General features: G+C 41.9%; 1 protein-coding gene across 1 annotated transcript; it reads left to right on the forward strand.

Annotated features, from left to right (window-relative positions):
- Positions 1 to 226: 226 nt before the first annotated feature.
- LOC148121417 (secretoglobin family 1D member 1-like) lies at positions 227 to 11,754 on the forward strand. Its single transcript, XM_087908688.1, has 3 exons — positions 227 to 281; positions 2,048 to 2,241; positions 11,644 to 11,754. Exons 1-3 carry the CDS (start codon positions 227 to 229, stop codon positions 11,752 to 11,754), a joined length of 360 nt encoding a protein of 119 aa, XP_087764814.1.
- Positions 11,755 to 23,287: the final 11,533 nt, after the last annotated feature.

Raw genomic sequence — 23,287 nt, forward strand, 5'->3', positions numbered from 1 at the left:
GGTCACCTGAAGGAACAGTGATGTTCCCATGAGACTGTTCTCCTGGACTCCTGCCTAACAGGATGGAGGAAGGTGAGGAAATGAGCCATCACTGATGCAGGTCTTATGAGCTGCCTGAAGGGCAGGACCAGTAAGGCTCACCACATATAAATACCCCTGGTCTCCAGGGGCTCAGGTAGAGTCCATTTGCTCACTGTTTGCTGAGTCTGTGAACAAACTGAGCACCATGAGACTGGTCCTGTGTCTTCTCCTGGTCATCCTGGCTGTTTGTTGTTATGAAGGTGAGAATCACTTATGATCAATCCAGCCACAGCTCTTAGAAAGTTGACCTCTTTGAACAACTTTGGCAAGCTTATGTATGACATGGTTGAGGTTACCACAGATTATCTAAAATGTCTTCCAATCCCTTTTACTAGTCCTCCTAAAAACTAATTTTCTCCTACTTAGGAAGTTTGATGGGGTAGGGGTGGCGGGGACAAGAAGGACATTAGGAACAAAATTCAGGTAAGGTTTTTATTAGAGGGATTGTGTTGGTTGTGTTATTTTTCAGTTTATTGTCTTTGTGTCTGGGAAGGTGATTTGAGAGAGCTCTGTTCAAAGTCAATATTTTCCCATTTGCTCACTGTTTGCTGAGTCTGTGAACAAACTGTGAATAATATATCTCAAATCCCTCCACTAGACTCTGAGGACAAGCAGGCTCATGTAGTTCGATCAGTTTTCTGGAGGTCCTACCAATAAAAGGGATTGAAACGTGCAGTCATTACCACTAAGATGTCTATTTTTCTAAAATTAACCATTTTTTTGCAAAAAAATCCATTTGTGTGTAAACAGAACATTCTTATATACTCTGTACCTTCAAAGGGAACCAAGTTTCATGGGCAATTTCTCCCTTTCTTTTCTGCGTCTCCTCCTGTCTGCCTAAATACCCCATTTCCAATAGTCTACAGCACATCCCTACAGACTGATAGGACCTGCTTTAGACCCACATCAGATATTCTCTGGGCACCTCCTAAGAGTAGTATTGTCATGTCTTGGCACAGCTGGGTCTGGTGGCTCAGGCCAGTGATCCAAGTTAGGTACTGAGGCTGACCCAGGCCACCTCTGGAGATTTGTAAGGTTTGTGCTATTGCTGTTGTTTCGTTTTTGTTTTTTTTGTTTTTGTTTTTGTTTTTTAAGAATCTTGAAGGGAAAGTGGAACCTAGATAGGAAAGTTGATTTCTTCAGTTCTAATCAAATATTTATCATAGATCTTTAGAGACCATAAGGTGGGTGTCAGCTTCCCTTGTCAGCCTCCCTAGAAGTAAATCTGAGCATCATTGTGGAAGGACAAAGCTTTTCACAGGTTCCTAGATATGTTCTGGTGTGTATCAAAACAAATCAACTCAGCTGGGTGGTGGCACATGCCTTCAATCTCAACACTCAGGGAACAGAAGCAAGCAGATCTCTGAGTTTGGTGCAGCCTGATCTACATATCAAGTTCCAGGACAGCCAGAGCTACAAAAAGAAACCCTGTCTGGAAAAAAAAACTTATCAACTTTTGTAACATTACAATAGCTTTTTACCTTGCTGCATGACCTAATTCCATCAATTTCAAACTGTGAACTTTCTATACATAAGCAATCTGCTTGGTTTTCAGTTTTTCTGTCTCTTATAAAATTCTAGCTCTGCTATGTATGTCAAAGTTGAATGACAAAAATTCCTTTTTCAACTATCGAAGACTCATGAAAATGCTACTGAGGGTGCAGTCAAACCTTCAACTTTTAATGCTAGAAAAGGGAATTTCTGCAGCCATAGAAGCTTTGGGGGTTGTAAATGTGGATTGAAATACAGAAACATAGAGTCAATAATACTCTTTCCTCAGTCCCTTGCTGTGTGATTTTGAGGAGGTGATGCTGTCTTGCTTCAGTGTCGTCACAGGAGGGAACCATAATACTGGTTATGCTGTCCAGTCTGCAGCCCTAAGTCAGAGAGGCTCATGAAAAAAATAATTAATTAAATATGAGCAATAATTTTGACTAACTGGATTCTTTCTCTTTACACTCTCCAGCTAATGCTTCCCCAGTCTGTTATGCATTTAAGCGTGAAAGCCTTGCCTTCCTACTGTTGGGTGAGGGAATACTGAAGACAGAACTTGAGAGATACAATGCACCTGCAGAGGCTGTTGAAGCAAAATTGAAAGTGAAGCGATGTGTAGACAGCAATATGAACTTGCTAGAAAAAACTAGCATAGGAGCGGCATTGGTATGTTCAATTTGCTTTACACTCAGAAGGCCACAGATGATGTTGGTCTGACATTCTATAAGAAACATATGGATGGGGTGAGGCACTGGAATTTAAGGTCACCAATGGCAGATTGGTTCAGGTATACTCTACTGGTTTGAATTCAGTTATAAACAGTGCCTGGGATGGGTGCCTCCTTCTAGAATTCCACCCTGGACACAACACTCCTGAGGCACCCTAACAAGGAACAGTGGAGCCCTACAAAGGGAGGACTCAGGGCTAACTCTATTGTCAATTGACTGAGAACTTAGCTGAAGCTGATATCTACACAATGAGTGGATATTATCTCTATCCAATGCTGTGGGAGGTGTTGGTGGATGAAAATCACACATATGGGGGAAAGGAGCTGGAGACAACATCCTTAAGAGCAAAATATTGACAGGGTGCATTTCTCTGCCACCTTTTCTGGTCCTGCCAGGAGCCTGTGAACCTCCTGTTTCCAGTCCTTCTTACCCACTTCTGCTCTGAGTCCCCCCTGGTTATGCCATTGAAATGAAGGTAGAGTTCACAATTCTAAATCATACCTGGGAAGCTGTGATCTACTCTGTAGCCCCCCTGATCACAGAGACAGAGGAACTTGAGCCACACTGTTGAGCCCATTCAGAGTGTATTTGCCTGAATTTGGAAAGAGTTTCCACTCATATGCATTATTTGATGTAATTTCCCCAGAACAATTCAGAACTTCCCCCAAGCACACTTTGCGGGGTCATTCCACGGAGCTCTCTCATGGAGCACTAGTTTGTTAACATTTCTTCTCCAGGAGCTGCCTGACTCTGCTCACTTTTCTTCTCTCACTTGTTGCTTATTTCCAGACACAAGTTTTATTATATTGTGATCTCAAGCAATAATGAAACATGACTTTTCTGGACTCCATTGGTTCTCACGGATAAACTGACTTTCCTTGCCCAATGTGAAGGTTCCAACGTCTTGCACTAATAAATTACTCTTTCTAGATGCTACCATCTGTCTGTTGTTATCCTATGTCTTGAGTCTTGCACTGAATGGGTTTTGATAAAAAGAAATAGATTTTAAGTGATGGTAGTAAGTTACAAAATAATCCCTATCAGTATGACTATCAATCCTGGTGATCAGGCATCAGGAACTCTGGTGTTCGCTCAAACACCATCTTGCACTGCCCTGTAAGTAAATTTTCTGTAGCCGTAAATGAAAATTGTCACATATGATAACAAACATTGGCCTGTCCCTTGGCCACTGTACTAAACGGTCTCATTGCTACCCATGTACAATGTGCCAGTCACTGCCTGCGTACTCCAACTCAGTATCTCCCCATTCAGCCATGGTACTACTTATGACAAACTCCTTATTCTGAAAGAAAAGCCCTGGTTGTCATAAGCTTCATTAAAGTAGATCCACCATGCTCTCCATTCCTTAAGGAAATGCAGCACTATTTAGGCAAGCTTGTGTCCTGATCATATTCATTTATAATTTTCTTCCATATGTCTCACTAAATATTTTCACACTTTCCTCAGTAAAGCAGTCATAGCTTTGTACCACATCAGGACACAGGAGAAAATGAGAGAGAAATAAAAGGGGGGTTTAGTGATGCCTACTGCCTACAGTTCTAAACTTGCTCCATATCCTTGAGTCTGGTGGGTGTTTGTCTATAGGACAACATGAACATGCTTCAGAAAGTTCAGGTCACTAAAATTCTGCCCATTATGACTTACCAAATAAACAAAGAAAATCAAGAACTCTTCCAAGAATGTTATACAATCACCAGTCACACTTTTTAAAAAAGTATACACCAACCAGCATAAATTTTTAAGAAAAACGGATGTCCCATGTAACATGAGGGGCCAGCTTGTTGGGGGTTCCTGTCCCACCCGCTACCCCACAGCTGGCAAGGTCCCAAAGAAAATCACAGAGAGATCTCTATAAGTTATAAAGCTGATTGGCTCTTTAGGTCAGGCTTCTTATTAGTTCTTGTAACTTATATTAACCCATTATTCTGACCTATGTTAGCCATGTGGTTCGGTACTTTTTTCAGGGGGAGATCACATCCTGCTTCCTCGTTAGTCTGGGCAGGAGTGGAGGAATGGTCTTCCTCCTTTCTAGTCTTCTCCTGTTCTCATCGCCCTGCCTCTACTTCCCGATCTGGTTGACCCACCTATACTTCCTGCCTGACCAATCAGCATTTTATTAAAATACATGATTGACAGAATACAGAGAATATATGAGTCAGGGTGTAGAGACACAATAAAAAGGGGGGTGTCTTTTAAGTCCAGGACAGCAAAGTGGGAAGTTGTAGGAGGAATGTTAGAGAGAAGGATAAAAGGGTTGGTGAACATTGGGTGGGGTGGGATGATGGCCTCATTAATGAAGTGGAGGTCTTGAACTAATTAATGAAGTGGAGGTCTTGAACTAATTAATGAGGTGGAGGTCTTAAGAAAGCAGGTACGTAATAATAGCCTTGAGTCTGCAGTTATGGGTTTCAGTAACAGGTGAGTGGGCTCTGAAAAGAAAGGAAGAGGGGTCCTTAAGGTGAGCAAGGACTGACTGGTGGGGGGTAGCGGCCACTGGGGTGGAGATATCCCATACCTGGGGGTTGACTGGATCCAGGAGGGTAGTGACAGGGTAATTTGGGGTAGGGACATGTGAGGCAATTAAGAGAAGAAGAAAATGGAATCAAGAGAGAGTGTGGGTGCCAAGGACAGGGTGGCCCCAAATCAACTGAGGATATGGTGGCACAGGTAAAGGCACTGGGCAAATAGGCCTGACCAGAATAGAATGTGAGAATTATCCTGCAAGAACGCAGGGAAGTGGTAGGGTCTTAGGCAGATTGGAGGGGGTCCCATCCAGCTCTGGGACAGAAATCAGCATGAAAACAATGGGCCCCAGTGAAAGATCAAGACAGAAAAGGTAGCCCCTGTGTCCACCAGGAAGGTGATGGGACTTACCCAGTACCTGGAACATTACCCTAGGCTTAGTGAGGATGAAGAGGTCTCCGAGTCTGGGTGCCACCAGTCCTCCAGTATACTAAGGAGCTCGATGACTGAAGAAGTCTCAGAGACCTGCACTGGTGGGACTGGGCATCTGAGACCCCTGTCCTCCTCTGCAGCACAGGGGATGAACCTACATGGGGGCCGTGCAATTTCCAATGTTCAGGCTGCCAGAAGACAGGAAATAGTCTGGTGTGTGGTTGAGAAAGCCTCAGGACCAGTGGCCTTTCTGGCTGCATATGGAGCAGGCCCCTTGTGGAGTTGAGTTTGTCTGGGCCCCAAAGGGTAGGAACCTTGTAGACTTTGCTTGTTCCCTTTGCAGGAGTGCCACTGGTCTTAGGCAGCTACCAAGGTCCTCTTTTCATCTAGGCACCTGCTTGAAATTTTCATATCTTGAATCAATCTAAATTTGATTTAACTCTTTATTATTTATTGCCTCTTCTGGAGCATTGTGAAGTAGCTCATGCCTGTAATCCTGTGGCTTGAGAGGCTGAGTCAGAAGGACTGTCCCAGCTTCAGGGCCAGTGTGAAGTATATTATGAATGCAAAGACAGAGTAAACTACAGGGTGAAACCTTATCCAAGAAGACAAAAACAAATCAACAGTTCCTATTGGTTCTCACAGTCCAAGAAATGTCCACTTACCAGAAAGTCTTCCTCAATCCTGTGACTTCCTGGAACCTAATTTTATCCATATATACGAGGCCTTCTCCTGTCACATGCAAACTTGTGTGTGTGTCTTCAGCATTCTCAGAATCATAAAGTGATAAAGGTCTATTTTCTTGGTTGAATAGGTATGAAATACTAAAGCACTATTTGTCCATAGGGAGTGGGGGTTATAATAGTGATCTCCATGAACTCATCACTGAGGCTGAATTCTCTTTTATTAAGCCCATTTTTTAATGGAGACTAACATATATCTCTTAGATAATTCTTACCAAGCTTCTTCACTTTCTCCCCCAACTCTGTCAATTATATGCTAACACAGCAAGTAGAAAGTCAGTCATCCACACACCTTTAAGCAGAGAGAGGCTAGGGATTGTTTGCCTGCAAGGCTGGAGCTTGAGTTGAAGAGGGACACGACAAGTCTGAGTTTTCAACTATGCTGTGAGAGAGGTCCAGGCTGAAAATGATGACTTCTAGGAAAGCTGAGACTTGGTCATCCCCGGTGGAACAATCCTGGGGTGCACCAAACCTGGGAGGGGCAAATGTATAAGACCAGACAGACAGAGAGAAATATTAAAACCATGTGTAGCTAACACAGCAATGAATTTGTGGGATGTCATTTGTTGCAACATTGGAACACTCAGGTTAACATTACCACACTCTTAGAAACAAACCTTAAACTATGTTTCTGGAAAAAAATTTAAAAGACTTTATAAAAAAGACTCACCAACCATTCAGACTGTACAAGAACAGGGCACAACAGCTGCTGATATTTTAAAGGCACCAACAGCCCTATATTCAAAATGGTTGACAGTCAAACTTCTATGGGTTAAGCAATGACCTTTAACAATAGAGAAAGTTCAGGATTTAGAACAGCTCGTATAGGAGAAACTAGATGCTCAGCATATTGTAGAAACAACCAGCCCTTGGAATTCTCCAGTATTTTCTGTTAAAAAGAAATCTGGAAAATGGAGAATAGTAACAGATCTAAGAGCTGTTTATAATGAGATTCACCAATCGTCTCTCTACAATCTGCAATTCCTTTACCTTCTCTGTTGACTAAAGGATGGTTCCTTATATTATTAATTTAAAAGATTATTTCTTCCCTATAAATTTATAAGAAAAGACAGTGAAAATTTGCCTTCACAGTGCCTATGTGTAATAATTCTCAGCCTACTAAGAGATATCAATAGAAGATTCTCCCACAGGGAATGATAAATATCCTCACCCTGTGCCAATATTTTGTAAGTCAGCCATTGCAAATGACACAAAAGCAATTTCCTAAATCTGTAGTTTACAATTACGAAAACATTTTGCTATCTGATTCAAATGTAGATATTTAGAAAGAATGTTTAAAGAAGTAAATAAAATTGTGCCTTGTTGAAAATTACACATTGCTCCAGAAAAATACAAAGAGGAGATTCTATTAGTTATTTATGTTATAAAACAAGTTTACAGAAAATTAGACCACAAAGGATACAAATTAGAAGAGACCGATTGAAGACTCTTAATGACTTCCAAAGATTGATAGGAGACATTTCCCATCTGTGGCACATTATTGAGATAGGTCTTAATGACCTGATTAATTTAAACAAAACCATAGATGGTGACAAGGACTTAAATAGCTCCAGAGAATTATAAGTTGAAGCTGAGAGAGAATTGGCTTTTACTGAAGAGAAATTACAGAAAGCCCCTGTGCATCATGTGAATCTGAAACTTAACTGCATTCTGTTCATATTACCTTCTAAACATTCCCTACAGAAATTTTAATGCAGAGGAAATATATTATCTTAGAAAGGATCTTTTTACTGCATAAGCTGAGTAAAAAATTGAAAACTTTTGTGGAAATGGTCTTTGGGTTAATTCTAAAAGATATATTGATACTTCATCAATGAGAAAGAATAAATGCATCAGAAACTATACAACCTTTAGTAATGATGAAATTTAAAAATTATGGAGAGAAAGTGAACCCTGGCAAAGAACTTATACGAATTTTTGGGTGAGATTAACAACAACTATTTCAAAGCAAGAGAATTCAACTTATAAAGGGAGCTAACAGGATCCTTTCTCTCCTTGAACAGCACACATGAATAACTGGAGACCCTACATTCTATACTGATGCAAGTAAATAATTTAATGCAGGTTACAAATCAGAAAATTTAAGTAAAGTAAATCAAAGCTCTTATAATTCTGTCTAAAATGCAGAATATTCTCATGGTACTAAGGGATTTTAAATAACCTCTCAATATAGTTGCCAATTCACAATATGCAGAAAGAATTGTTTTGTGTATTGAAATTGCTGAATTTATACTAGAAGTAGCACAATTAACTTTATTATTTATTTTGTTACAAGATACAGTCAGGATTAGGAATCACCCCATATATATAACACACATCCAATCCCATAAGGGTCTGCCAGGTCCTCTAGCATAAGGCAATGCAAAAATTGATCAATTACTGTTCAGAAATGTGCTGAAGGCCTGAGAATTTCATTAAAAAATTCAAATTCATGTCAATAGCAAAGGTTTAAAAGACTTTTCCATCACCTGACAACAAGCAAAGAAAATCATAAGGCGATGTCCTACTTATTCCATATATAACCAAACTGCACTACCTGCAGGAAGTAACTCAATGGGAACTCAAAGGAATCAAATCTGGCAGATGGAGGTATCTTATTTTGTAGAATTTTGAAAACTAAAATATGTACACCACACCATTGAGATTTATTTAGGGTTTAAATGGGCATTCTGCTTTGCATTCTGAAAAAGCTGATTTGGTAATCACACATTTGCTAGAATTTATGATCATCCTGGGCAAACTGGTACAAATAAAGACAGGCACTCCCCAGAATATGTTTCTAAGAAAATGAAACTATATTTTGCTTATTACAATATAAAGCATATTAGAGGTATGCCACTCAATCCCTTAGGCTACGCAGTTATAGAAAGTTCAAATGAAACACTAAAGGATTGGTTAAAAAAACAGAAAGGGTGATAAATACCCACCAGAAATAGACTGCATAGTGGTTTATTGACTTTCAACTTTTTAAATGCTAATAATAAAGGAAAAACAACAATGGAGAGATATTGGATAGTAGAAAAACTACAAAATTAAATCAACTGGTGTTATTTAAAGATGTATTGACCTCAGAATGGAATCGAGGACATGTGTAATGTTGGGAAAGAGGCTTTGCTTTTGTTTCCATGGGAGAAGAAAACTATGGATACCATCAAACTTGATAAAGATTTGATTTGAACAAAATAGATTCTTTAATTAGAAGAGATGATAGTTCATCAAAATTGTATGGCCATTTAAGTTAAACTAACCTATAAAACTAACAAATGCTTTTCATTTGATTGGATGTAACTTGCCAAAAGAGAATCTCCACAATGTTAAAGTTATGGAAGGGTTTTGTTTCTGTCTTTCAGGAGCATAAAGGCATATGCCTAAGGAATCCAAAGATCAGTGGACAATTGAGACATCTGGAAAAAAAAGAAAAAATCATGTGATAAAAAGTCTCAAAAAAGTAAATTGTGCTATTGGTATATCACATTTACAACAAGATAAAATTTCATAAATTTTCCAAAATGTTTGTTTCTGCTATTCTCTGCAGATATATAATGTAAATGGTCTTTTTCTAATCCAAGAGCAATTAAAGATAAAAACTGACTTTGGAGTTAGAATGTAGCTCTCTCATTTTTTAAAATTTTTTATTGCTTTATAAATAATTCCATTCAAAATTTTCACTTCTTCACTTCCTCCCATTTCCCTCCTACCCCCTCCTCCTCCTCCCCCTCCAGTCCTAAGAAAGGGCAGGGTACCCTGCTCTATGGGAAGTCCAAGGCCCTTCCCCCTCCATCCAGGCCTAGGAAGGTGTGCATCCAAGCAGACTAGTATCCCAAAATGCCAGCACATGCAGTAGAAACAAATCCCATTGCCATTATCACTGGTTCTCAGTCAGCCCCCATTGTCAGCCACATTCAGAGAGTCCAGTTTGATCACCTGCCTATTCAGTCCCAGTTCAGCTGGCTTTGGTGAGCTCCCATTAGATCAGGCACACTGTCTCAGTGGGTGGACCAACCCCTCGCAGTCCTGATTTCCTTTCTCATCTACTCCCTCCTTCTGCTCTTCTACTGGACCTTGGGGGCTCAGTAGCTATCCCGATGGAGATAACCCAGACCCAAAAAGATGAATATGGTATGTACTCATTCATTAGTGGTTCTAGTCATAAACAAAGGATATTGAGCCTATAGTTCGTGATCCTAGAGAAGCTAAATAATAAGGTGAACCCAATGAAAAACATGTATAGATACTCCTGGAAAATGGAAACAGACAAGATCTCCAGACAAAAGTTGGGAGCATGGGGGTGGGAGTGGGGGGGGGAGAAGAGGAGGGGGGAGAGAGAAGGAAGATGGGGAGGATTGGGCAGAGCTTGGGGGAGTGGGATGGTTGAGATGGAAGATGGGCAGATAGGGGAGCAGGGAAGAAGATATCTTAATTAACTGAGCCATTTTAGGGTTGGCACGAGACTTGGCTCTATAGGGCTTCCCAGGTGTCCACAGGGATGTCCCCAGCTAGGTCTTTGGGCGGTAGAGGGGAGGGTGCCTGAACTGGCCTTGTCCCACAGTCACACTGATGAATATCTTGAATATCACCATAGAACATTTGTCCAGATATGGATGGAAATAGAGACAGAGCTCTCATTTTGTAAGCCCAAGCATGCTTACTAAAGTGAAATCTAAAATCTCTGTCTCATGTCCCACCTAATATGGGACAGAAGAAAAACAAATATATAAGGAGTACTTTATTGCCACTAATCTCATAAGCCTTTGGTTTTAGATTGACTCATTAACAGCTTTTCTTAAGGTATAAGGTTTAATATATATATATATATATATATATATATATATATATATAACTTCATGGCATGATATTAATGATCATATAGAGTACAAAATAATTCTATAAAAAGGTTTAATCTACCTTCATGTACATGATTTCACATTTGAATCTCTACCAGTTTTCTGCAGTGAACCATGACCACGTCTAAAAGTGAACTTTGAGTCTCTGTATGGAGGATAGGCCCCACAATGATTCCTCCAGGACTATGATAACATCACTAAATTGAAAAACACCACCTAAAGATTGGCATTGGATTATAAACTGCTTAAAATAATTTCAAGGTGGTTAGCTGAGATCATCCAGCCTAACAGATTTCTCTAGCCAGAACTTGAGACAAGCCCTGGACTTTCCCATTAAACAAAGACTGGACAACAAATGATAGACTTACCTCTCCCAGGACTTGAGAATTAAACAAAATTTTTCTTTTCAGGATTCCATGTGCCATACCAGCATGGAAACTGTAGTTCTCTGAGAGAGGGACATCAGGATTATCACAAAGCACAACTTCAGATTCTGCAGACAAGCCTTTATTTCACTTTCTCACACAGCATATATAGCCCTCAGCAGGGGAGGCTGAGTCAGCAGAAGGAGGAAGCTCATCACCATTACTCACATGGCTTAGGGGTAAAATCCTTAAAACCATTGCTGAAAACAACAGATTGTTTCTGTTTTTTTTCCTGTTTTCAGAACAACCAAGCACAAGAGTGCAAAACAGATCAAGTGGGGATGTGAAGGCCTGTCCTCAAGGGACCCAACAATTCCCCCCTGTTTATTTTAAAAGCATGAGAGCCCCTGTCTTGGGATTCCCCTGAATAGAGGCTCTTACCCGTCTACAGGCGGCCTTAACCCCTGTCATAGGCGAGCTCTCTATACCAGGAGAGTTGCCCATCGTAGGGATCCCTCATGACTTCTACAACATCTGCAGCCAGACTTGGAGTACTTCCTAATCACTGTAAGACAGCCCGAGCAACACTTGTCAAGTGACAGTGTGCTGTATGTGGGGTTGCAGCATAAAGTGGCAGAGAATCCAAAAACAGATCCCTTACCCCAATAGCAATATCAGCACAAGTGAGAGCATTCCAGACAATTGCTGGACCCAGCCCCCAAGCTGGGTCACGGCATTCCACTGACTGGATCCAGACACCCCAGGGACCTGTGTGCTATTAATACAAACAATATGATGAGTTGTCTGCAGATATGCATTTAACTGTTTACAACATTAGCAGGTGTAATGTACAAGACATTTGTTGCAGGAACCAAAGGGCATCTACCTATTCTTGCAAAAGCACAGTTTGTTGATTTAGATTTAAAAGTCCAGATCTAATATGAGAGTTCAGAAAATTCTGTGTCTGCATGGCCTCGTTAACCCTTCCAGACAGCTGATCCACAGTCTCCACAGTCACAGCCATCTGCAAAATGGCAACTCCAGCAACCGTAACAACAGTGGCAGTGACAGAAATAGCAGCAACAATTGCAGCTGTTATCCCAAAGTCTTGCTGCTGTCAATAAAGGATGATCTCCTGATGTTCTTGAGACACCAGCACTGGCAGAGGAATCACAGCAGGCACTCAAATGATCAAAGCTCCATCAGAACTGTCCAAGCAATTACTCAGCTTGCAAATCCTGGAAGAACAATTAAGAACATCACCCTCCAAAGTGTCATTCCACAATACAAAGAAAAATGGGGCAAGAGCACAAGCAGAGGATCAAATAGTCATATTGCATCCTTTAGAGAGGTTTCAAAAAGATCTGTTTGGTTAAAACTGGCAGTGGCATTGAAAACAATTACTCATTTCCAGGAAAGGTGAAATTTTTGATTGCAGACCTATGGCCATACCACCACATGTCTTTCCTACCTTTGAACAAATCAGGCTCTTGAGTGATACAATGTCTCCACATAATGGTGGGGTGGAGATTAAAATCTCCATCAAATCCTTTTTCAGGATGGAGTGCAGTCTATTTCTAAATCCTATCACCCTGCCATGAGTATGATTATTAGTAAAGTCTGTAAAAGAAGCATTATGTGATAATAAACATCCATGATGAAAGGAGGACTTCTTTCACCAATGACAGGTTCGCAAAAAGTGAGGGAAAGAGGGGGCTATTTTTTACTAACTGGCATTAAAAGTGGTGGGTTTCTCACCAGACTCCCCATCATCCATGATTCTGTTGTTATTACCAGAATCATCACCTGAAGCAGAAGGAGGGTCACAGTCATCATCCTGGGTCAATGGCTGTACACACCACTCTGGCACCCAAATTGGTTTATCAACTCCTGGAGTAAAACACATATAGTCCCCCTCACCTTGCCAACAAGGGGGCTGGTTCCATCCATTTTCCTGTTTGCAGATCTTTCCAATGAACCCATCCTAGACTTTGAGCCCTAACTTGTGCATGGCGCTCCATAGGCAAGTGCCCTTCAGCATCCACAGTCAAAAAAATTAAAATAAAGAGAATGGTGGATAATTGAGTTGCTGGGAAGAATATGAACTTCCCCTTTTTATTTTTTGAAAATATTGCTTGAGGGTCTGATTCGCTCTTTCCACAATTGCTTTACCCATTGGGTTATACGGCATGCCTGTTCTATGGGAAATTTCATAGAATGAACAAAAAGATAATTTTTTTGCTGATATATGCTGTGCCATTATTTTTCTTAATAACCTCAGGTTTGCCCATATAGGCAAAAGCAGATAGGCAATGTGCAATGGCATCTTTTGCTCATTCTCCTGAATGCAAGGATGCAAAAATTACTCCTGAAAAGTGTCTACTGATACATGGACAAATTTAAGTTTCCCTGCGGTGAGAGGTTGTAACATCCATCTGCCATAAGTAATTTGGTCGTAACCCTCATGGGTTAACTCCTAAATTGGGGATACTCAGGAAAGGAGCACACTGAGGACAAGAAGATGTAATGGCTTGTGCTACTTCTTGTGTGCATCAAGTATGATGCCGAGGAGAGCACGCATTAAGGTGAAATTTATCATGTATTTCTTGGGCACAGTTGGAAGTAAAGCAAACATGTGTATGTTTATCAGCTAAATTATTACCTGCTGAAAATGACCCAGGCAGCTGGGTATTACTGTGGATATGTCTGACAAACAAAGGCTCAGTCTGCTGCCAAATCAAACGCTGAACGCAGCTGAGCAAATGATGGACCTTAGAGGTAGGTGATATATATGTAGATGTCTCCAATGGTTTAAAGATGTGGGCCATATACACACTATCAGTATACAAATTTACAGGTTCCCCAGGGAAGAGTTGGAGTGCAAGAAGGCAGGCTGCTACCTCCGCAGCTTGGGCTGATACATCTCTCACAGGTCATGTCCATACTTTTCCTCCAGAAACCACTACTGCATTACTTACAGAGGAAGCATATATAAAGACCACACACTGAGGGTATGGGAGATTCTCTAATCACTTGGGGGAATATAACGGGAAGATTTTTGAATAGGACCATTAATGGATGCTGAGGATAATGAGATTCAAATCTTCTGGAAAAGGAGGTAAGAAAAGGGGTCCACTCATCATGGTGCTGCTGTAAATGTGCTAGCTGGTCTTTAGTATAAGGTGTTATAATCTTGTCAGGGTACTTTCCAAATGTCTGGGCAGCAACCTTCTTAGCTTTTCAAAGCAATTTTAATATAGCTTCATAGCATCGGGTGACTACCCTTGCTGGAGAGGCAGGCATGTGTACCCATAAAATAGGTCCATCCTGCCAAAAGACTCCTGTAGGGGCAAAATTGGAAGCAGGAGATACAAAATTTAATGATTGATCATAATTAATCTGCTGGAGATGGACCCTTTCAATGTTGTCCAGAAGAAACCTTAAGGCCTGTCTGGCCGCAGGTGTCAATATTTGGGGAGAGGTTGGGTCAGGGTCTTCCAAGAGCATACCATACAATGAAATTAAGTCACCTGTTTTGATTGCTAGGGATAGGCAAATCCACTGTATGTCTCCCAGTAACTGTCGCCAATCATGTAAGGTTTTAAGATGAACGGTGTCAATAGTTAATTTTTTTGGTTTAATTCCATCCATGGCCAATTGGCACCCAAGGTAGGAATATGGAACTTGCATTTGGAGCTATGATCAGCCCCACCTTCTCTAAATCCTGTTGCATTTGAGTATAAGCCTTGAGCAGGTGATCTTGATCAGGCCCTGCTATTAATAAATCATCCATATAATGAACAATATATAACTGTGGGAACTGACAGTGGACAGACTCCAAGGCAGCAGCAACATAAGCTTTACATATGGTAGGAATACTTGCCATGCCCTGTGGGAGTACGATCCAATAGAGTCGCAAAGCTGGTTCCTTAAAATTAACTGAAGGGAGTCTAAAAGGAAAATGAGGGCAATCCTGTTTGGCTAGAGGAATAGTTAAAAAAAACAATCCTTTAAATCCACTATAATTATATGTCAGCCCCAGGGTATGACTGAAGGGAAGGGCAATCCCTGCTGGAGAGGACTCATAGGATGCATCACCTCATTGACAGACTGTAATGGTTCTGTAATAGTCTCCATTTTCCAGATTTCTTTCTTAAACAAAGATAGGTATATTCCAAGGGGAAGTGGAGGGGACAATGTGCCCAGCCTGCAGATGATCTTGGACCAAGTATGAGCAGCCTGCAATTTCTCTTGAGTCAAGGGCCACTGCTCCACCCAAACTGGATCATCAGATTTCCAAGTTATAGGATTTGGGGTAGGCTTGGGGACAGTGACCCTAACTAAAAGTGACCTAGACTGCTTTGGTCTCCCAGCAATCTGGTAATTTGTTTATCTGGTTGCAACTGGCCCTGCAGAATTTTTTCCAGCCCCTGTCCTGATATCCATCCCAGTTGCTGCATAATTTGGGCTGCTGGTGGTGGTGGTGTAGTCTGAGTGGTTAAGATAGCTCCCATCTACTCAGGACATCTCTTCCCCAGAGATTAACAGGGAGTCCTGGGAGGACATATGGCTGAAAGTAAGCCTCATGGCTTTCATTATCCTGTCATTTTAATATTTTTGCACTCTTCTTGGGATGTGCTTGACCTACTCCTTGTAGGGTGGCAGTAATACTTTCTAATGGCCACGTCTTAGGCCAGGATCACAAGGACAGGATAGAGACGTCATCTCCAGAGTCTAAAATCCCATTAAATGACTTATCATCAATAATCAATTCTAATTGTGGCCTTTCTTTCATTAAATGACTTATCATCAATAATCAATTCTAATTGTGGCCTTTCTTTCATTAAATGACTTATCATCAATAATCAATTCTAATTGTGGCCTTTCTTTCATATGAGCTACCCAAAAGGCTGCAGTACCAAATGGCCCAAAACCCTTAATACCCTGACTGAACCTCGCCAAGGGTTGGAGGTGTTAATTAGGAGTACCAAGACCAATTGGGAAAATCCCCCTGAGAAATTACTGTAACTCTTTGAGTAACCGATGTCATAATTTTTATTTCTCCTTGATAATCTGTGTCAACAACCCAAGGATGAATTTGAATTCCTTTCAAGATGGTACTGCTTCTTCCTAAGATAAGCCCTCAAGGCCTCTCTAAGGAGTGCTCCAAAAGCATTAATGGGTAAAGCTTGAACCCCCATTTGGGCTGTTAAGACTGCTCGGGTGGAGGTACTGAAGTCCAGTACTGCAATTCCTGGGGTGGCGCGGGCAAGGTCTGCAATGCAAAAGAATTGTGCTATGGAACAAACTGGATAGGGCCACTGCTGGGGTGGGACCCCCTGACTCCTGAGGGTCTGGAGCCCAGGAGCCCTCCTCCAGTTTCCCTGCTGTTGGCCTTGGACAGGTAGAGGCCTTCCATCTACATTTGTCTTAGATCTGCAATCATTTGCCCAATGGGCCCCCCTTTTACATTGTGGGCACTTTCCTGGTCTGGCAGTAGCTCCCTGAGTGAGTTGTGGACATTCCTTTTTAAAATGTCCAGGGGCACCCACAGTTAAAGCAGGTTTTATCCCATTGTCTGGGTCCTCACCCAGCCTGATGGCAGCAGCAATCACCTTGCCCTGAATGGAATGCCCATCAATATCCTAGTAGATCCAGATCTATCCATTTAAGCTTATGTGGCCACAAGACTTCCTTACAGTATTTATTTGTATTCTCAAATGCCAGCTGCTTAACTGTGGAAATAGTTGTGGTCACATCACCAAACAATTTCCCTGCCAAATACAATAGCCTATCCATATAGTCCTGAAATGGTTCTGAAGGCCCTTGTAAAACTTTTGATAGCTGATCCCCTGTGGCCTTTTTTGGCAGGGTTTTCCAAGCTTTGGTAGCCACAGTGGCCATTTGGAGATATACGGCAGGATCTAGCACAATTTGATTGGCCAAGTCAGCATAAGCTCCTGCTTCAGTTAGTATGTCTAGATTGTTCTGTGCCTGTCCTGCTTGAGCATTTAACCTAGCCATTTGTAAACAATTTTCTTGATATTCTCCCCTCCACAATAAGTAATCTCCTCCAGATAGTACTGCACAGCATAGCTGCTGCCGATTGCTAGGTGTAAGATTCAATGCTGCAAAAGATTCTACCATGGCAAGAGTAAAGGGGGTCTGAGCACTGTATGCTGCCATAGCCTCTTTCAATTGTTTCATTTCCTTAAAGCTCAAGGTCACATGTTGTCTCAGCATCTGTCCTGGATTATAGGATCAGGTACCTCTATGAACAGAGCAACTGTGTGCCAGGGCTCAAAACAGACACCTCCCCTTCTTCCTGAAACCTCTTTGGTCTCCCACTCATCTCTTAGTCCTCAATGGGCCTACCTCCTTCCCCAATCCTCATTATAAGCAGGTGGGGCTGATAGCACACATAAGGAATCCTTCACCTTACAGTGCTTCAGCCTTTTCTGAAGTACCTTAATTTCTTGCATTAGCTGTGCTTCCTCATCAGATAAATTATTCTCTGCACTAGAGCTGAGGCTGTCTTCCCCATTTTCTGACTTAGAGGTTATTGCTATCTGGTTTTGTGCCCAAAAGCTTGCAGACTTTGGCGCTAGCCTTAGTACTGCGCCAGATTCCAAAGTCCCCCCTGCTACCCCTGACTCTTGCTTTCAGTCCCTATGTGACTCCTCCACTGATCCTATGGAGCAGCGAGTCTCTTCCTCCTTTATTTCTTCAAGTATTTCTTTAGCCGAGGTGACCTCTGGTCTCACTTTCACTTTATCAGTATGCAGGGTGTCGCAGACCAGGCACCATAGTGAAAAGGTAGATATTGGGAAGCAATTGTTACCCTCCTTTTGCAGTTGTTTCTGCAAGTCTCATTTTACCTGTTCCCAATAAAGGATGTTCAAACCTCTACCTGTCAAAAACCATGGGCTTGCTATGGCTATAGTCTTAAGAAAAATCTTCCATAGTTCTCTGTTTAACCACAGTTCCTTGTTGCTCTAACAATTTAGATATCTGATATAGCAGGTCTCTCTTACTGCTTGTGGATCCCATTTACCCCAATCTGTCCTTACCGGCCTAGGATGATCCCATCCACTACCTGCTTTTTTCTCAGATCTCGGTGGAACCTCCACTTTGCCATCGCATCATGGCAACTATAGTTCTCTGAGTGAGGGACATTAGGATTAACACACAGTACAACTTCAGGTTCTGCAGACAAGCCTTTATTCTACTTTCTCACATAGTATATATAGCCCTCAGCAGGAGAGGCTAAGTCAGAGCAGGAAGCTCATCACCATAACTCACATGGTTTAGGGGTAAAATCCTTTAAAACATTGCTGAAAACAACAGATTGTTCCTGGTTTTCTTTCTGTTTTCGGGCCAACCAACCACAAGAGTGCAAAGCAGATCAAGTGGGGGTGCGAAGGCCTGTCATCAAGGAACCCAACACCATGAAGATGCTGTCTCCCCCAGACAGCAGGAAGTATATTTAAGAACAAGATGCCCACATTCTCAAAAGGTAGGGTGGGTGGTTTTGTCATTCAATATGTTGTGAATATTTCTCATTGCTTATGGGTGTGATAAATTGCCATAGAGATTTACAAAGAGGCTATACCAGTTTGTACTCCCACGAACAATGGAGGAGTGTTACCTTTACCCCACTCATCAGTGTTTTTTTTTGAAAGTAATTTTATTAAAATATAAAAGTTTCCATTTACGCCCCTCTTCCCTACAGCCTCCCACTCTCCCCCTCCCTCTCCTCCTCCCCCCTCTTTGTCCCTAAGGGCAGTCAGGGTTTCCTGCCCTGTGGGAAGTTCAAGTTCTTCCCCCCTCCCTCCAGGTCCAGGAAGGTGAGTATCCAAACAGACTGGAACCCAAAAATCCAGTATATGCAGAGGAAACTAGTCCCAGTATCATAGTCAATGGCTTCTCAGAAAGACTCCAGGCCAGCCACATTCAGAGAATCCGGCCACATTCAGAGAATCTGGTTGGATCACGTACTCATTCAGTCGCAGTCCAACTGGCCTTGGTAAACTCTCATTAGATCCGACCCCTTGTATCAGTGGGTGATAGCATCCCTCGCAGTCCTTCGTCATTTTCTTCGTCCTTCTGCTCCTCATTTGGATCTTGGGGGGCTCAGTCCGGTGCTCCAATGTGGGTCTCCGTCTGTATCGCCATCCAACGCCAGATGAAGGATCTATGGTGATAAACAAAATATTCATCAGTATGGTTATGGGCCAAGGCCGGTTCAGGCACCCTCTCCTCTGTCCAGAGAACAATCTGGGGATCTCTCATTGGACCTGGGATCCCATATATAATCAAGTTTCGTGTAAACCCTAAAATGACTCCCTTAGTTGAAATATATTCTTCCCTGATCCCATATTCATCCTTCCTCCCTTCCCCCCATCCAGGTCAACCGAGCTTTCCCCATTCCTCCCCTACTCCCTTCTCTCTAACCCTCTCCCCTTCCAACAACCCTCCCACCCACCCCCCATGCACGCAAGGTTACCTGGGACTCTTGAATATTTCCTACCTCCTGGCGGATAGCTAAATAATCTTCATCAGGTTTGTCTTCTTATTTAGCTTCTCTAGGATCATGAATAATAGGCTCAAAGACCTTTAATTATGGTTAGAATCCACTTATGAGTGAATACATACCGTGTTCCTCTTTTTGGGTCTGGCTTACCTCACTCAGTAAAGCGTTTTCTATGTCCATCCATTTGCATGCAAAATTCAAGATGTCATTATTTTTTACCGCTGAGTAAAACTCTAATGTGTATATGTTCCACACCTTTTTTTTTTTAGTAAATTTTATTATATTATAAAAGTTTCCATTTCCGCCCCCCCTCCCAACACCCTCCCACTCCCCCCACTCCCCCCCTCCTTCCCCTCCATCCCCCAGGGCAGTCAGGGTTTCCTGCCCTGTGGGAAGCTCCAGCTCCCTCCCCCTCCCTCCAGGTCCAGGAAGGCGAGCATCCAAACAGACTGGATCCCCAAAATCCAGTATATGCAGAGGAAACAGGTCCCAGTGTCATAGTCAATGGCTTTTCAGAAAGACCCCGGGCCAGCCACAGTCAGAGAATCCGGCCAAATTCTGAGAATCTGGCTAGATCATGTCCTCGTTCAGTCCCAGTCCGACTGGCCCTGGTAAATTCTCATCAGATCCGTTCCCTTGTATCAGTGGGTGATAGCATCCCTCGCAGTACTGATTTCGTCTTTCATGTTCCTCCTCCTTCCGCTCCCCCTCCAGACCTCGGGGGGCTCAATCCGTTGCTCCAATGTGGGCCTCCGACTGCATAGCCGTCCTTCGCCAGACAAAGGATCTATGGTGATAAGCAAAATATACATCAGTATGGTCATGGGCCACGGCCGATTCAGGCACCCTCTCCTCTGTCCAGAGAGCAATCTGGGGGATTTCCCCTTGGACCTGGGATCCCATATATAATCAAGTCTCCTGTAAACCCTAAAATGGCTCCCTTAGTTGAAATATATTGTTCCCTGATCCCATATTCATCCTACCTCCCTCCCCCCCATCCCCGGCCACCAAGCTTTCCCCGTTCCTCCCCTACTCCCTTCTCTCTAGTCCTCTCCCCCTCCATCGACCCTCCCACCCCCCCATGCACCCGAGGTTACCTGGGACTCTTGTCTATTTCCTACCTCCTGGTGGATAGCTAAATAATCTTCATCAGGTTCATCTTCTTATTTAGCTTCTCTAGGATCACGAATAATAGGCTCAAAGACCTTTAATTATGGTTAGAATCCACTTATGAGTGAATACATACCGTGTTCCTCTTTTTGGGTCTGGCTTACCTCACTCAGTAAAGCATTTTCTATTTCCATCCATTTGCATGCAAAATTCAAGATGTCATTGTTTTTTACCGCCGAGTAAAACTCTAATGTATATATGTTCCACACCTTTTTTAACCATTCTTCTATTGAGGGGCACCTAGGCTGTTTCCAGGTTCTGGCTATTACAAACAGTGCTGCTATGAACATAGTTGAACAAACGCTATTGTAGTATGTTCGGGAATCTCTAGGGTATATTCCCAAGAGAGGAATTGCTGGGTCCTGAGGGAGGTTGACTCCCAGTTTCCTGAGAAACCGCCACACTGATTTCCACAGTGGCTGCACAAGTTTGCATTCCCACCAACAATGGATGAGTGTTTCCCTCATTCCACATCCTCTCCAGCATAGGCTATCATTGGTGTTTTTGACTTTAGCTATTCTGACAGGTGTAAGATGGTATCTCAAAGTGGTTTTGATTTGCATTTCTCTGATCACTAAGGATGTTGAGCATGACCTTAAGTGTCTTCTGGCCATTCGAAGTTCATCTGTTGTGAATTCTCTGTTCAGATCAGTACCCCATTTTTTAATTGGGTTAATTAGAGTTTTAGTGTCTAGTTTTTTGAGTTCTTTGTATATTCTGGAGATCAGACCTTTGTCTGATGAGGGGTTGGTGAAGATCTTCTCCCAGTCAGAAGGCAGCCTTTTTGTCTTACTGACAGTGTCATTTTCTTTACAGAAGCTTCTCAGTTTCAGCAGGTCCCATTTATTCATTGTTTCTCTTATTGTCTGTGCTACTGGGGTCCTACTTAGGAAGTGGCCTCCTGTGCCTATATCTTGTAGACTACTTCCCACTTTCTCTTCTATCAGGTTCAAAGTGGACAGATTGATGTTGATGTCTTTAATCCATTTGGACTTGAGTTTTGTGCATGGTGATAGATATGTATTTATTTTCATTCTTCTACAGGTTGACATCCAGTTATGCCAGCACCATTTGTTAAAGACGCTTTCCTTCTTCCATTGTATACCTTTAGCTCCCTTGTCGAAGATTAGGTGTTCATAGGTTTGTGGATTAATATCCAGGTCTTCGATTCGATTCCATAGGTCGACTTCTCTGTTCTTATGCCAATACCAAGCTGTTTTCAATACTGTAGCTCTGTAATAGAGTTTGAAGTCAGGGATAGTAATGCCTCCAGAAGTTCCTTTATTGTATAAGATTGTTTTGGCTATCCTGGTTTTTTTGTTTTTCCATATAAACTTGATTATTGTTCTCTCAAGGTCTGTGAAGAAGTTTGATGGGATTTTGATGGGGATTGCATTGAATCTATAGATTGCTTTTGGTAGAATTGCCATTTTTACTATGTTGATCCTCCCAATCCAAGAGCAGGGGAGGTCTTTCCATTTTCTGGTATCCTCCTCAATTTCTCTTTTCAAAGGCTTAAAAAAGTTCTTGTCAAATAGGTCTTTCACATCCTTGGTTAGAGTAACCCCAAGATATTTTATGCTATTTGTGGCTATCGTGAAAGGTGATGTTTCTCTGATTTCCCTCTTCGTTTCTTTATCCTTTGTGTATAGGAGTGCCACTGATTTTTTGGAGTTGATCTTGTATCCTGCCACGTTACTAAAGGTGTTTATCCGCTGTAGGAGTTCTTTGGTAGAGTTTTTGGGGTCGCTTATGTACACTATCATATCGTCTGCAAATAACGAAAGTTTAACTTCATCCTTTCCAATTCGAATCCCCTTGATCCCCTTATGTTATCTTATTGCTATTGCTAGAACTTCAAGCACTATATTGAAGAGGTATGGAGAGAGTGGACAGCCTTGTCGTGTTCCTGATTTTAGTGGAAAGGCTTTGAGTTTCTCTCCATTCAATTTGATGTTAGCTGTCGGCTTGCTGTATATTGTTTTTGTTATATTTAGGTATGATCCTTGTATCCCCAGTCTCTCCAACACCTTTATCATAAATGGGTGTTGAATTTTGTCAAACGCTTTTTCAGCATCCAATGAAATGATCATATGGTTTTTTTCTTTCAGTTTATTTATATGATGGATTACATTGATAGATTTGCATATGTTGAACCATCCCTGCATCTCTGGGATGAAGCCTACTTGATCATAATGGATAATTTTTCTAATGTGTTCTTGGATTCGGTTTGCCAGTATTTTATTGAGAATTTTCACATCGATGTTCATGAGTGAGATTGGCCTGTAATTGTCTTTCTTGGTTGTGTCTTTGTGTGGTTTTGGTATTAGGGTGACTGTAGCTTCATAAAAGGAGTTTGGCAATGATTTTTCTTTTTCTATATTGTGGAATA

This window comes from Myodes glareolus, chromosome 7, assembly GCF_982192425.1.
Source record: "Myodes glareolus chromosome 7, mMyoGla1.1, whole genome shotgun sequence".
Taxonomy (NCBI): Eukaryota; Metazoa; Chordata; class Mammalia; order Rodentia; family Cricetidae; genus Myodes; species Myodes glareolus.